The 16,765-nt window shown below is 49.9% G+C and overlaps 1 protein-coding gene across 1 annotated transcript in view; it reads left to right on the forward strand.

Moving 5' to 3' along the window:
- Positions 1-16,765, forward strand: part of EXOSC5 (exosome component 5) — a 31,784-nt gene that overhangs the window by 465 nt on the left and 14,554 nt on the right. Inside the window, exons 2-3 of the mRNA XM_069746621.1 lie at positions 13,245-13,358; positions 14,563-14,684. Coding sequence (XP_069602722.1) covers positions 13,245-13,358; positions 14,563-14,684 — 236 coding nt within the window. The remainder of the gene's footprint in view (positions 1-13,244; positions 13,359-14,562; positions 14,685-16,765) is intronic.

Below are 16,765 nucleotides of genomic sequence, written 5' to 3' on the forward strand. Positions count from 1 at the left end.
TGCAGCACAGAGTGGAATGTGAAAGCTGGCGTCTGATTGGTTGCTATGGTTCCTGTCTTTCTCATGAGGCCCAGTACTTATCTGAAGAGCGAGCTCTGTACGTACATTCCGCATGTCTGTGTAATATAAAAAGTCCTGAGTTTTATATCACGGCTTCTGCTATACATCAGCAGTAATAACACACCCTCACCTGTGACCTGTTTGCTTGTAATCAGTGTGTGCGCATAAAAGCTGAGGGAGTTTCTGGGATCCAGACAGACTCTTGCATCTTTCATCCAGCCACTGACATTTCTGGATTGTGAGTCATGGGGAAAGCAAAAGAATTGTCAACGGATCTACAGGAAAAGGTAGTTGAACTGAATAAAACAGGAAAGGGATGCAAAAAGATATCCAAGGAATTGATAATGGCAGTCAGCAGCGTTCAGACTGTGATTAACAAATGGAACATCAGGGCCCCGGTAAAAACAAAACCACGGTCAGGTAGACCAACAACAATCTCATCCACAACTGCCAGGAAAATTGTTCGGGATGCAAAGAAAAACCCACAAATAACATCAGCTGAAATACACGACTCTCTGAAAACTAGCGGTGTGGCTGTTTCAAGATGCACAATAAAGAGGCACTTGAAGAAAAATGGGCTGCTTGGTCGAGGCGCCAGAAGAAAGACATTACTGCGCAAATGCCACAAAGTATCTCACCTACAATATGCAAAACAACAGAGACATGCCTCAAAACTTCTGGAACAAGGTAATTTGGAGTGATGAGACCAAAATTGAACTTTTTGTCCACAACCATAAACGTTACATTTGGGGAGAGGTCAACAAGGCCTATGATGAAAGGAACACCATTCCTACTGTAAAGCATGGAGGTGGATCGCTGATGTTTTGGAGATGTGTTAACTACAAAGGCACAGGAAACATGTTCAGAGTTGGAGGAAAGATAAATGCAGCACGTTATCAGCAAATAATGGAGGCAAATTTGCACTCATCAGCCCGGAACCTGCGCATGGGACGTACTTGGACTTTCCAACATGACAACGATCCAAAACACAAGGCCAAGTCAACCTGTCATTGGCTACAGCAGAACAAAGTGAAGGTTCTGGAGTGGCCACCTCAGTCTCCTGACCTTAAAGGGACACTGTCACCTGAATTTGGAGGGAACAATCTTTAGCCATGGAGGCGGGGTTTTTGGGTGTTTGATTCACCCTTTCCTTGCATGCTGGCTGCAATATTGGATTGAAGTTCATTCTCTGTCCTCCGTAGTACATGCCTGCACAAGCAATCTTGCCTTGCGCAGGCATGTACTATAGAGGACAGAGAATGAACTTCAATCCAATATTACAGCCAGCATGCAGCCAGCGGGTAAGGAAAGGGTGAATCAAACACCCAAAAACCCCACCCCTATGGCTGAAGATTCTTCCCTCCAAATTCAGGTGACAGTGTCCCTTTAATATCATTGAGACACTCTGGGGAGATCTCAAGCGCGCAGTTCATGCTAGACAGCCCAGGAATCTACAGGAACTGGAGGCTTTTTGCCAAGAAGAGTGGGAAGCTTCACCATCTGAGAAAATAAAGAACCTCGTCCACAATTACCACAAAAGACTTCAAGCTCTCATTGATGTTAGAGGGGACAATACACGGTATTAAGAAAGGGGGTACGTGAACTTTAGATCGGGGACATTTGGATGTTTTGGGTTGTTATTATGATTTAGAAAGAGCATTATCCAAGAAGTATCGTTTCTCCTTGCAGAGATTGACATGCTAAGCATGCCGAGATGAGGAGATTTAAAGCTGCAATGCTCCTCTGGGTAATATGCTAATTATGCAAATTGTCTCTTCAGAGAGGAAGAGAGCGAGAACTCTAGTGCTACCTATTGGAAGGTAGCAATCCTACAAGTCAATGTTGACCCTTAGACGAGCCTTTTCACATGACTAAGGCTACTTTCACACTAGCGTCGTACGACGCACGACGCAATGCTGTGAAAGCGCAGCACAACGGGGGCAGCGGATGCATTATTACAACGCATCCGCTGCCCCATTGTGAGCTCCGGGGAGGAGGGGGCGGAGTTCCGGCCGCGCTTGCGCGGTCGGAAATGGCGGACACAATGCACCAAAAAACGTTACATGCAACTTTTTTGGTGCCGACTGTCCACCACAACATGACGCAACGCGTCGCTAATACAAGCCTATGGAGAAAAAACGCATCCTGCAGACAACTTTGCAGGATGCGTTTTTTCTGCAAAACGACGCATTGCGACGTGCGTCGTACGACGCTAGTGTGAAAGTAGACTTGGGCGTTGAAATACTGCATCCGCTGCCCACCTCATGCACAAATTTCACAACGTATGTCGGCCCGACGCATAGCGACGGACCCGTACCGGCACAAGTGTGAAAGTAGCCTTAGGATAATAGCGAAACCAGAATCTCAATTTGCAGACACTGTGTGTTTCTGGGTACTGCCCCTCGTCAGTGCAAAGCGGAGATCTGGTTTGGCTGATTGAGAGGCGTCTGACCCTTATCCAAGTAGTATCATTTTTCCTTGTAGGATTGCTATCTTCCAATTGGTGGCACTAGAGTTCTAGCTCTCTTCCTCTGAAGAGACAATTTGCATAATTAGCATATTACCCAGAGGAGCATTGCGGCTTTAAAGGTACCGTCACACTAGACGATATCGCTAGCGATCCGTGATGTTGCAGCGTCCTCGCTAGCGATATCGTCCAGTGTGACAGGCAGCAGCGATCAGGCCCCTGCTGTGCTGTCGCTGGTCGGGGAAGAAAGTCCAGAACTTTATTTGGTCGCTGGACTCCCCGTAGACATCGCTGAATCGGCGTGTGTGACACCGATGCAGCGATGTCTTCGCTGGTAACCAGGGTAAACATCGGGTTACTAAGCGCAGGGCCGCGCTTAGTAACCCAATGTTTACCCTGGTTACCATTGTTAAAGTAAAAAAACAACCGCTACATACTTACCTACCGCTGTCTGTCCTTGGCGCTCTGCTTCTCTGCTCTGGCTGTGAGCACAGCGGCCGGAAAGCAGAGCGGTGACGTCACCGCTCTGCTTTCCGGCTGGCCGGCGCTCACAGCCAGATCAGAGAAGCACAGCGCCGGAGGACAGACAGCGGTAGGTAAGTATGTAGCGGTTGTTTTTTTACTTTTAGGATGGTAACCAGGGTAAACATCGGGTTACTAAGCGCGGCCCTGCGCTTAGTAATCCGATGTTTACCCTGGTTACCGGGAACCTCGGGATCGTTGGTCGCTGGAGAGCGGTCTGTGTGACAGCTCTCCAGCGACCAAACAGCGACGCTGCAGCGATCCGGATCGTTGTCGGTATCGCTGCAGCGTCGCTTAGTGTGACGGTACCTTAAGTCTCCTCATCTCGACATGCTTATCATGTCACTCTCCGCAAGGAGAAACGATACTTCTTGGATAACAGTCAGACGCCTCTCAACCAAACCAGATCTCCACTTTGCACTGACGAGGGGCAGTACCCCGAAACACAGTGTCTGCAAATTGAGATTCTGGTTTGGCTATTATCCTAAGTCATGTGACAAGGCTCATTAAAGGGTTGACATTGACTTGTAGGATTGCTACCTTCCAATAGGTGGCACTAGAGTTCTAGTTCTCTTCCTCTTTGAAGAGACAATTTGCATAATTAGAAAGAAACCACAGTAGTTTGACAATAAATGGCTTCACAAGAAATAAACCAAAAAACAATTGAAACGGAGCATATAACTGTTTGTCAACCAGAAAGAACCAAGAAGAAATGCCCCTAAAATATAACTTTTATTCTATTAGGTAAAAATGACCTAAAAATGGTCAGGAGACAGAAGTTAATCTTAACAATATAACTTAACACTAAAAAGCATAGAGGTATATAAAGTGAGGGGGTGCTCTTTCCCTTCCTCACCCTACCTTACCGCGGAGGTTGGCACCCTAAATTCGACATGGCGCCCCCACTCGACGACGGCTCTCCCTTAAGACCCTAAGGGGGACTAACAAAGAAACACCATCGCCAACACCAGTATAATTAAAGTGCTAATGTGCTTTAAAAGTGCTAAATAAACACCTGCATAGGTATATACCAATATTTTGATATACCAGTTTTTCCCTTTCGCCACGACAGCACCCCACTGGAGAGAGGGATCCGCCCCGCAGGAACAGGAAACCTACCGAGAAATAAAAGGGGGCGGTCCGCCTCTCCTCCTCAGTTTAGGTTTCCTGTTCCTGCGGGAACAATCCAGGAACGACAGGACTACAGGACATACCTGGGCTAGCATGCCGCCTGCGCGGTATCCTTGAGAACGGCAGGGGCTGCAGCTCAGAAGCAGCGTCGGGGGAGTTACGTTAGACGGCTCCCTCCTCAGCTGGTGGATGGAGCAGACGGCCGGGTCCGGGGAGGGCCGCCCGGCGTCTTCTCCGGCGTGCGGTGCGGCAAGGAGCCGGGTAAGAGAATCTCCATTGCGGTCCGGTGCTGAATCCCGGACCGCGCATGCGCCGACCGCCGCAATACTGGCTACCCCGGAACTGAAGGAGTCACTTCCGGGGCGCCTAGGCCGGATCTGGGGCGGGGGAGCCAGCGGCAACCCGCGCATGCGCATTGCGCAGCGGGGAAAAAAAAAAAAAAAAGAGGAAAAAGGGCGCACTATTTAAAAACGCCCAGAAACAATAATGCGGCGATGCAGAGATGTCATCCCCAGGTGCCATGGACCCCACAGCTGGAGATCCAGTGCCCCCCACCAAAGATCACACCAAAGGATCCTCGGAGTCCGCTCGTAAGAGTGACGGTTCCAGAACAGGATCTCGGCCTTCTGATCCGGTACTATTCGCTTCACTGGGTGAGTGTTTAAACTCTGCCTATTAAGCTGACGCTGTCTCCCTATTTCTCTCTCTTTTCTCTCTCTCTCGCTACTTATTACGCCCAGTCTAAAAAACGACAAAAGTCCAAGCATAAGGAATGTGCCTTGTGTAGCCAGCCCCTTCCGGACTCATACCCCAAAAAACTGTGCAAAGACTGTTTCAAGGAAACAACTCAAGGAGCGACAGTGTCCGTTACGGACTTACGGGCCATTATTAGAGAGGAGCTTAAAAATATGACCCAGGAAATACCGCGTAAAGCTAAGTCCAAAACACCAACACTTCTGTCAGACTCCGAAAGTGACCAGACGGTACTGTCAGAAGCCTCCCTATCATCATCATCATCTTCCTCAGAAATTGAGGGGCGTTCATGTTTCCCCTTAGACAGTGTGGACAACTTGGTAAAATCAATCCGCAATACCATGGGGTGTGAGGAGGTAAAGGGTGCGCAAACCACGCAGGAAATTATGTTTGCGGGTTTGGCAGAGAGAAAGAGGAGATGTTTTCCGGTTATACCAGCGGTGAAAGCATTAATTAAAAGAGAGTGGGAGAAGCAGGATCAAAGAAGCTTTTTGCCCTCCGCGTCTAAACGTAAATATCCGTTTAGTGATGAGGAGCTCCTTACATGGACCAAAGTGCCTAAGGTCGATGCAGCCGTAGCTTCTACCTCCAAGCAATCCACTCTGCCTGTGGAGGATGCGGGACTTCTGGTCGATCCATTAGATCGCAAAGCTGAATCATCCCTTAAGCGATCTTGGGAGGCGGCTACAGGAATTTTTAAACCTGCAGTAGCCAGCACCTGCGCTGCCCGGTCAATGATCATTTGGATTGATCAGTTGGACCAGCAGATCGAAAATAAAGTTTCGAGAGAGAAACTTAGAGCGGCCATCCCCTTAATACGTGGAGCAGCAGCTTTTATGGCGGACGCATCTGCCGACTCGCTTCGGTTAGCAGCGAGATCCGCAGGTCTTGTGAACAATGCAAGACGCGCACTTTGGATGAAAAGTTGGAAAGGGGACGCGCAGTCTAAATCCAAAATATGCGCAATCCCATGCGAGGGTGAGTACCTCTTTGGCAAGACCTTAGATGAGATACTCAAAAAGGCAAAGGACAGGAAGAAAGCTTTCCCTGATTCCTCTATTCCCTTTTACAGGAGAGCCTTTAAGAGGAGACCGTTTGGTAAAAGGAGGCAAACGGATAGGTCTACAACATGGACTGCTAAAGAGGACAGGCAAAGAGGTACCATGTTTAGAAGACCCAACCCCCCAAAAGACAATAAATTCTGAGGATATACCAGTAGGGGGCAGACTGAAATTTTTCGCCACACAATGGGAAAAAGTAACATCTAGCTCGTGGGTTTTAAACATCATCCGAGATGGAATTAAACTACAATTCTCTCGTGTTCCCCACGAGTCATATATTATAACATCCCTCAGCTCGCCCGCACAACAGCAGGCTCTAGAGCTAGAAATTCAAACCCTATTATCAAAGCGGGTTTTAGTCCAAGTCCCCGAGGGACAGGAAGGCAGAGGATTCTACTCTCCCTTATTCCTGATTTCTAAACCCGACGGTTCTTTCAGGACCATCATAAACCTTAAAAAGCTCAATTCATTTGTTAAAAACCATACATTTAAGATGGAATCCATTAGATCCACTATAAAACTCCTCTTTCCAAACTGTATGATGGGGGGCATTGATTTGAAAGATGCTTATTATCATCTCCCTATCCATGACCGATACCAAAAGTACCTCAGAGTAGCAGTGACAATCAACGGCGAGATTCATCATTTCCAATATACAGCCATGCCCTTCGGCCTTTCAACAGCACCGAGGATCTTTACCAAGATAATGCTAGAGGTGATGGCCTACCTTCGCCAAAAAGAAACCTTAATTGTTCCCTATCTGGATGACTTTTTGGTCATTGGAAATTCAGTTACTCAATGTGCTGATCGTTTGGCTCATGCAATTTCCTCTCTACAGGGTTTAGGCTGGATAATCAATACCAACAAATCCAGACTCACTCCGCTATCCTGCCAGGCGTTCTTGGGGTTCCATCTAGACTCCGTATCTCAAAAGTGTCTCCTGCCTCAGGTAAAAATACTACTGATCAAACACAAAGTCCTAGCGGCGATAAACAATCCACGTATATCCCTAAGACAAGCTATGTCCTTACTAGGATCTCTTATCTCTTGTATACCTGCGGTAAAATGGGCTCAACATCATACCCGTACACTGCAACACCAGATTTTACAAGAAGATAGACGGTTATCTGGTCACCTAAATGTGAAAATAACCTTATCTCAGGAAGTTTTAACTTCCTTAACGTGGTGGCTGAATTCAGACCATTTAATGAGTGGTGTTCCATGGATAATAACACCATCTCATACCATAACCACGGACGCCAGTTCTCATGGATGGGGCGCTCATATGGGGAATGATTTTTGCCAAGGGCTTTGGAACATGGAGGAAAGCTGCTATTCCTCTAATGTTAAAGAATTAAATGCAGTAAAATACGCCTTATGCCATTTTCTCCCACAGCTACGAGGGAAAGACGTCAGAATCCTTTCCGACAACACCACCACAGTGGCGTATCTAAACAGGCAAGGAGGCACGCGATCAGAGACTCTGATGTCTTCTGCTACAGAAATCCTGAATCTAGCAGAAAGTCACCTAACATCCCTTACTGCACTGCATATAAGAGGGGAAAACAACCAGCAGGCAGACTTCTTAAGTCGACACACCTTGAAACAAGGAGAGTGGTGCCTAAACCAGCAGATTTTTCGGGATATAGTATCCCTATGGGGTCAACCTCAAGTAGATCTCTTCGCCACAAGAAGAAACAAAAAAGTCCGGAAATTTGCCTCCCTATCTCTAGCAGATCATCCGGACATTCTGGACGCTCTCCAAGCCCCTTGGCAGTTCAGTCTAGCATATGCTTTTCCGCCGATCATACTGCTGCCCCAAGTCATTCGCAAAATCAGAACCGAAGGAGCGAGGGTGATACTAATAGCTCCATTCTGGCCCAAGAGACCATGGTTCTCGTGGCTGCAAACCATGTCGGTCTCAGATCCTTGGGTCCTCCCCTCAACACCCAATCTTCTCTTCCAGGGTCCGTTTTTCCACCCTCAAGTGGACAGTCTACATCTCACGGCCTGGAATTTGAGAGGCAGATGCTAAAATCAAGGGGGTTCTCAGAGGGATTGATAAACACGCTCCTCCAGAGTAGAAAACCTTCCACTACAAAAATTTACACAAAAATATGGAAGAAATTCCTACAATTCCATACATCTTCAAACACCTCAGAAATTCCGATACAGTCTATCCTGGAATTTCTTCAAAAAGGGAGAGAACTAGGTTTAACTGCAAACACCTTAAAAGTTCATGTTTCAGCACTAGGAGCTCTCTATGGCCATAACATTGCGGGGAATAGATGGGTATCCCGATTTATTACAGCCTGTGAACGGATAAATCCAGTTAATATACCTAGAGTTCCTCCCTGGGATCTAAACTTAGTTTTACAAGCCCTAACAGACTCTCCATTCGAAACCAATAGATTCAATACCAATCAAGATCCTATCACTAAAAACGGCCCTCTTGGTAGCACTGACTTCAGCCAGGAGAATCAGTGACATCCAAGCACTCTCTATAGATCCACCCTTCCTGCTAACTTTTCAGGATAAGTTGGTCCTTAAACCAGACCCTTCCTACCTTCCCAAAGTAGCTAAGACATTCCATAGGTCTCAGGAAATAATCTTGCCCACTTTCTTCAGTAATCCTTCCACTCCTGAAGAACAAAAGTACCACACTCTAGATGTTAAAAGAGTAGTGTTAAAGTACATTGAAAGAACCTGTAGCTGGCGACAGTGTAGGGCTCTGTTTATTTCCTTCCAGGGTCACAAGAAGGGTCATGGAATAACGAAAAGCACGTTATCCCGGTGGATCAGAGAGTCTATCAGACTGGCCTATTCCGCGAGTAAAGAAAACCCTCCGGAAGGCATAACAGCGCACTCTACCAGAGCTATGGCATCCTCCTGGGCAGAAAGGGGAGAGGTCCCAATTGAGACTATATGTAAGGCGGCAACTTGGTCAAATCCCTCTACATTCTATGATCACTATAGGCTTGACCTATCGTCAACTTCTGACCTAGACTTTGGCAGGACTGTCCTCAGCACGGTGGTCCCCCCCTAGGTGATGGTCTCTGTAAGATCTCCAGTGGGGTGCTGTCGTGGCGAAAGGGAAAAAGCCGGATTACTCACCGGTAATACTCTTTTAGTGAGTCCACGACAGCACCCTCTTATATCCCTCCCTATATTAATATAGTACTTACTATTGAGTAAAATTCTTTTAATCATATATGAGCAAATAAGTTTGAAAATGAAATAAATTATATTTGCCTAATACTGGCGGTCCTCCGGGTACTCTGAAATCAAAACTGAGGAGGAGAGGCGGACCGCCCCCTTTTATTTCTCGGTAGGTTTCCTGTTCCTGCGGGGCGGATCCCTCTCTCCAGTGGGCTGCTGTCGTGGACTCACTAAAAGAGTATTACCGGTGAGTAATCCGGCTTTTTTCTTTTTTTCAGGATTCCTTTTAGTATGAATCCTGATGCCTTTTTAACTAAGGTGCAGCTGTGAGCAGAGATATATGGAATAGTATTTTAGCAATAGGCTTACTAATTGTGCCGTATCTTAAATCATTACATATCACCTCATAGTAGAGATGCAAAAGAATTCAAGCAGTGAGGAGTAGCATTCCCAAAGAGGTGTATTAATGGAGTATATCAACAACACATCTCAGACCTCTCACTATAGCCAATAGACATAAGACACACTGCTCCTGGTCAAATCAATAGTCAAATTGCCAGGTGTCATCAGTCACAGAGTGTCCATTAAAAACATTCACATTTGCTGAATAAATCATTCCTTAGTTATATGCCATATTTAGAAAAAAATGCAGGGATATAATTGATCCATAATCAGACCGTGGTCATAGAAAAAAAATTAGTACAGGTAGTACAGCGATGTCTTCACTGGTAACCAGGGTAAACATCGGGTTACTAAGAGCAGGGCCGCGCTTAGTAACCCGATGTTTACCCTGGTTACCATTGTAAATGTAAAAAAAAAAAAAAAAAACACATACTTACATTCCGGTGTCTGTCGCGTCCCCCGGCGTCAGCTTCCCTGCACTGTCAGCGCCGGCCAGCTGTAAAGTAGAGCACAGCGGTGACGTCACCGCTCTGCTTTACGACCGGCACTGACACAGTGCAGGGAAGCTGACGCCGGGGGACGCGACAGACACCGGAATGTAAGTATGTAGTGTTTTTTTTTTTTTTACATTTACAATGGTAACCAGGGTAAACATCGGGTTACTAAGCGCGACCCTGCGCTTAGTAACCCGATGTTTACCCTGGTTACCAGGGGACTTCGGCATCGTTGGTCGCTGGAGAGCTGTCTGTGTGACAGCTCTCCAGCGACCAAACAGCGACGCTGCAGCGATCGGCATCGTTGTCTATATCGCTGCAGCGTCGCTTAATGTGATGGTACCTTAAGTCCCCCTTAGGGTCTTAAGGGAGAGCCGTCGTCGAGTGGGGGCGCCATGTCGAATTTAGGGTGCCAACCTCCGCGGTAAGGTAGGGTGAGGAAGGGAAAGAGCACCCCATCACTTTATATACCTCTATCCTTTTTAGTGTTAAGTTATGTTGTTAAGAGTAACTTCTGTCTCCTGACCCTTTTTAGGTCATTTTTACCTAATAGAATAAAAGTTATATTTTAGGGGCATTTCTTCTTGGTTCTTTCTGGTTGACAAATAAATGGCTTCACCCAATCACTAACCAAGAGTGGAGAAAAAGTTTTGGTGTTGTTATTCATAGTCTCTGAAAAAAGGCCAAGAAAGAAAAAATTCTGCCGGGGTGTGTAAACTTTTGAGCACAACTGTAGATGGAGCAGGGAGCAATGGATTTTGTTTTTGAAGCCCCACGATCATCAACCACCAATGTAACGGAGCCACCAAAAAGTGCAGGATGGTGCTGTCTACCACAGCCTGCTCTGGAAGGAGAAGGGTCTGCAATAACCCATTCCTCGTCCCTGTGTGCCACATAGACACAGCGAGGGGCAGGGATCGGTAGCGCCCCCGTGCTGAAGCTGTGGGAACCACTAGTCGTGCTCCTGGCATCCACCTGGGCAGCCACCATAGGGAAAGCCGGAGCCCAGCCGAGGCGGCTCCGTTCCCAGAAGAGGAGATCTTGGGGTGCGCAGGAAGGAAGCGGATCCTGGCGGCCACATAACAAGAAGAAATCACTATTAACCGTTGACTGTCCGATCCCCTCGCCGGAAAACTAAAAAGAATTGCCCCAACCTAGCCAGAGGAGCCATAGTACGGGTCTGTGCTCAAGAAGAGGAAACATTAAGGTGCAGCGCAATGTGCCATGAATCTCGTGTGGTTCTGCACCTAGTGAGTCCAGGCCCCCCGGGGTCACAGCTCCTGGGGCACTTCACACCTCCAGCCTTCACTTACCTGACCCCATGGCTTTGATCCTCGGGGGCAGGGCCTCCCACTGTATGACTATATAAGCCACCCAGCGTCCACCCTGATGACCCCGCTTCCAGGGTGCACGATGGACCCTTATACCAGGGCAGCCCCGGCCACAGCTGCCTTTATGAAGGGTACTAGGGATCTTGGCCTACAGGGCGAGCAGTGACCTGCAGATGTCATACTGCATGAGGGAGCATGAAAGCGGCGCCGTACTGTGTGAACGGGCCTCAGTAGGAGCAGCGCCGTACTGTGTGAACGGGCCTCAGTAGGAGCAGCGCCGTACTGTGTGAACGGGCCTCAGTAGGAGCGGCGCCGTACTGTGTGAACGGGCCTCAATAGGAGCTGTGCTGTGTGAATGGGCCTCAGTAGGAGCGGCGCTGTACTGTGTGAACGGGCCTCAGTAGGAGCGGCGCTGTACTGTGTGAACGGGCCTCAGTAGGAGCGGCGCTGTGTGAACGGGCCTCAGTAGGAGCGGCGCTGTACTGTGTGAACGGGCCTCAGTAGGAACGGCGCTGTGCTGTGTGAATGGGCCTCAGTAGGAGCGGCGCTGTACTGTGTGAACGGGCCTCAGTAGGAGCGGCGCTGTGCTGTGTGAACGGGCCTCAGTAGGAGCTGCGCTGTACTGTGTGAACGGGCCTCAGTAGGAGCGGCGCTGTACTGTGTGAACGGGCCTCAGTAGGAGCGGCACTGTACTGTGTGAACGGGCCTCAGTAGGAGCGGCACTGTACTGTGTGAACGGGCCTCAGTAGGAGCTGCGCTGTACTGTGTGAATGGGCCTCAGTAGGAGCGGCGCTGTACTGTGTGAACGGGCCTCAGTAGGAGCGGCACTGTACTGTGTGAACGGGCCTCAGTAGGAGCTGCGCTGTACTGTGTGAACGGGCCTCAGTAGGAGCTGTGCTGTGTGAACGGGCCTCAGTAGGAGCTGCGCTGTACTGTGTGAACGGGCCTCAGTAGGAGCTGTGCTGTGTGAACGGGCCTCAGTAGGAGCTGTGCTGTGTGAACGGGCCTCAGTAGGAGCTGCGCTGTGCTGTGTGAACGGGCCTCAGTAGGAGCTGCGCTGTACTGTGTGATCGGGCCTCAGTAGGAGCTGTGCTGTGTGAACGGGCCTCAGTAGGAGCGGCACTGTACTGTGTGAACGGGCCTCAGTAGGAGCGGCACTGTACTGTGTGAACGGGCCTCAGTAGGAGCTGCGCTGTGCTGTGTGAACGGGCCTCAGTAGGAGCGGCACTGTACTGTGTGAACGGGCCTCAGTAGGAGCGGCGCTGTACTGTGTGAACGGGCCTCAGTAGGAGCTGCGCTGTGCTGTGTGAACGGGCCTCAGTAGGAGCTGTGCTGTGTGAACGGGCCTCAGTAGGAGCGGCGCTGTACTGTGTGAACGGGCCTCAGTAGGAGCGGCACTGTACTGTGTGAACGGGCCTCAGTAGGAGCGGCGCTGTACTGTGTGAACGGGCCTCAGTAGGAGCTGCGCTGTGCTGTGTGAACGGGCCTCAGTAGGAGCGGCGCCGTACTGTGTGAACGGGCCTCAGTAGGAGAACGTCTCTGGACGGGTTGAAGTAGGGGACTTGCTTAGTGTAAAATGTTACAAGACGCAGTGCGTCCATCTTTCCTGCCTTTCCTATTTGGGGGTTTGCAGAAATCTGTCAGCACAAGGCATCTTTCGTCCCCATGACGTGTTCACCTCAAATGCGTTGGATAATAATCCACAGTTCTGCTAATCTCCGGACCCCCGGCAGTGCCGATTTCTACCCACTTGCCTCTTCCTAAGTCCCAGCCTTCTGCCCCTGTCGGACTCTTTGCCGTGTTTTCTCAGTGTGATGTGTTGTGTGGTCGCGGTTACATTTGTTCTTCTTTCCTGCTGTTTCAGGGGACACCTCAGTCCTGGCCGGAGTGTACGGACCCGCCGAGATTAAGTTCAGCAGAGAGATGCACGACAAGGCCACTGTGGAGGTGCTGGTGCGGCCAAAGGTGGGGTTACCCGGTGAGTGGCCGGAGAGCAGGTGTTCAGTACGTGGCTAAGACCAAACGCCCCTGTAGCCATTGGATAAGTCAGTGCACCCCACGAACTGAGGCAGGATTGTTATATGTATGACCGACTACCTCCTGACTAACCCTAATACACGAGGCTTCACTGCTTTTATATATTGGTCATTAATATCAGATCAGTGGGGGTCCGATACCCTGCACCCCCCAATCAAGCGCCCATAGCACCGATCCACCCCCTCCATCCTCATGCCGCGCGCCTCCTATCAGCTTGATTGACAGCGCTCACATGTGCTGCTTAATTTGGATCCCCGAGTCTGCACAAGCGCAGCATACAGGTGCACACAATGTCCGCACACGCACGCTCACCCTCTCCGGTCTTCAGTGGTCGCCCGCTGCACACACTGTCTGTGTACGCACTCCCTGGGCTCGGAAACTCCACTCCGGCAGCTCTCGCTCTGGGCAAGTGACATCTGTCACTGATTGAGGGGGTGGACCGGTTCACAAAGCCCTTGGTCACGCCACTGTTCTACAGTTATTGTGGCAAAGTCCCGCATAGGACTGTGTAAATAAAAATTTTGGGGGGTGACAAAGTCCCTTTTAAATTTATAAAATTCTGTCCACCACTAGGGGGAGCTTAGCAGCTTATGTCCTTAATAATGCATGAGGCAACCCCTTGAGCTCCCCCTTGTGGTGGCTGAAGGAAGCTACGGTTTAGAAATAAAATCAGTTTTCTGACTGCTATAAGGAAATCTTAAGACGTAAACCTGCACGACCTTAAGTTTAGGAATGAGCAAAATGGCAGACACGACGTCAGGGTGTGAGCTGTATGTTGCTGGTGGCGCAGGGACTCCACACTGTAACATCAGGCACTGGAAGTAAAGGTTCATCTGAGGAACTTACACTTCTACACAGCGGCCGATCAGAGAATGCCAAAGAATGTGGGCAAAAGCAGTCGTATCACTAGATATTCAGACATTTATATCATATCCAATCACTTCTATGGGAGTCTTGAGAACCGCTGATCATCACATGACTATTCTTGGAAGTCAGTGGAGAGCGGTGCGCGCGGGCGACCAGTCCTCCAGAGAGGGCCCCTGGGGCGAGACCCTCGGCTGTTAGACATGGGCAATAAATGTCTGATATTAAACCTCGTTTATCGTCACATCACCTCCTCCTTGTTTCTGCTTTCTCCTTACCAGCCATACAAGAGAAAACCCACGAGCAGTTGGTTCGGGAGACGTGCGAGGCCATGATCCTGGGCACTTTGCACCCTCGGACGTCGATCACCATCGTCCTTCAGGTCATCAATGACGGGGGCTCAGTATCCTTCTATTGCACAGTGTAATACCCCTGACTGTCCACTGGGGGGCACACGTTCTTCACGCTCTGTCCCTGACTGACGGCGGCCCCTCCATGTGTACACGGATTCTTCCTGTCTTCCCGCTTTCTTGCTCTATCTCCCATTGATAGATGCCGGCCATTGTGCGCAGACGTTGGATCTTATGTCGCAGTCGGCTCGGCCTGAAAAGCGGCAGATCAGCGAGATTAGAGACGTACAGCAGGAAATGTCACCTGTGTCCTTCACTCCCCATCATTGTGGCGCTGATTAGCCACGTAATCCCCTCTATGGGAAATGTCATAATTTGCTTACAAGCGTGGAGGTGTGCGGGGCGATATGTTAGGGGGGCACAGACCATCTGCAGATGGCATCCTCTCTAGCGTGCCTCCTTCAGAGGTCTTATCAGCCCCCCATACACATAAGACAAATGTCAGCCAAACCCACCTACAATGGTGGAATTGGCTGACAGTCTGTGTATAGGGGTGTTCCGACTCTTCCCTGTTAGTATGGGGGCCTCCTGACTCTTCCCTGTGTGTATGGGGGGCTTCCCGACTCTTCCCTGTGTGTATGGGGGGCATCCAGACTCTTCCCTGTGTGTATGGGGGCCTCCTGACTCTTCCCTGTGTGTATGGGGGGGCCTCCTGACTCTTCCCTGTGTGTATGGGGGGCCTCCCGACTCTTCCCTGTGTGTATGGGGGCCTCCTGACTCTTTCCCATGTGTATGGGGGGCCTCCTGACTCTTCCCCGTGTGTATGGGGGGCCTCCAGACTCTTCCCCATGTGTATAGGGGCCTCCAGACTCTTCCTCGTGTGTATGGGGGGCCTTCTGACTCTTCCTTGTGTGTATGGGGGGCCTCCAGACTCTTCCTCATGTGTATGGGGGGCCTCCTGACTCTTCCCCATGTGTAAGGGGTCTCCCGACTCTTCCTCGTGTGTATGGGGGGCCTCCTGACTCTTCCTCGTGTGTATAGGGGCCTCCAGACTCTTCCCCATGTGTATGGGGGGCCTCCTGACTCTTCCTCGTGTGTATGGGGGCCTCCTGACTCTTCCTCGTGTGTATAGGGGCCTCCAGACTCTTCCCCATGTGTATGGGGGGGCCTCCTGACTCTTCCCCGTGTGTATGGGGGGCCTCCTGACTCTTCCTCGTGTGTATAGGGGCCTCCAGACTCTTCCCCATGTGTATGGGGGGGCCTCCTGACTCTTCCTCGTGTGTATGGGGGCCTCCTGACTCTTCCTCGTGTGTATAGGGGCCTCCAGACTCTTCCCCATGTGTATGGGGGGGCCTCCTGACTCTTCCCCGTGTGTATGGGGGGCCTCCTGACTCTTCCTCGTGTGTATAGGGGCCTCCAGACTCTTCCCCATGTGTATGGGGGGCCTCCTGACTCTTCCTCGTGTGTATGGGGGCCTCCCGACTCTTCCTCATGTGTATAGGGGCCTCCTGACTCTTCCCCATGTGTAAGGGGGCTCCCCGACTCTTCCCCATGTGTATGGGGGGCTCCACACTCTTCCCCATGTGTATGGGGGGCTCCACTCCCCTACTAAACCTCCAGTTCTCCTCCATTTGATCTAATGGTGCTTTCTGTGATTTTGTGACAGGATACGATCAGCGGGGCACCCTGACAACCCTGCAGCCCCATGTAAGTTTTCCCTTAGCTCTCCGAGTCACTCAGGAAAGGCAGCCAGTCCCATTGACTTTAATAGGAGCTCACTATTTCCCCAGTACATCAGGTGGCAAGGAAAAGAGGGACGCAGCAGCCCTTCATTCTCATGATCAGCATTTCCCTCTCCCTTTTGGGTTCCAAAACCCCTTTAACGGGGTGTTCCCATCTCCAGGATCATATCCCAATATGTAGTAGACGTAGTAATAATAGCAAATGCCTATAATCAGAAATGGAGTATAGTTCTTCTGATTCACTATGTCGCTTACCCCATGTTCAGGGCATTGCAGTAGCTTCTTAGGTATCCATGGTTATGCCCACTCATATAGTGACAGTTAGCTAGTTGCTTTTGGTTGTAACCATGGATACCTAAGCTACTGCAATGCCCTGTACGTGGGGAATGCGA

Source organism: Ranitomeya imitator, chromosome 2 (genome assembly GCF_032444005.1).
Source record: "Ranitomeya imitator isolate aRanImi1 chromosome 2, aRanImi1.pri, whole genome shotgun sequence".
Classification (NCBI taxonomy): domain Eukaryota; kingdom Metazoa; phylum Chordata; class Amphibia; order Anura; family Dendrobatidae; genus Ranitomeya; species Ranitomeya imitator.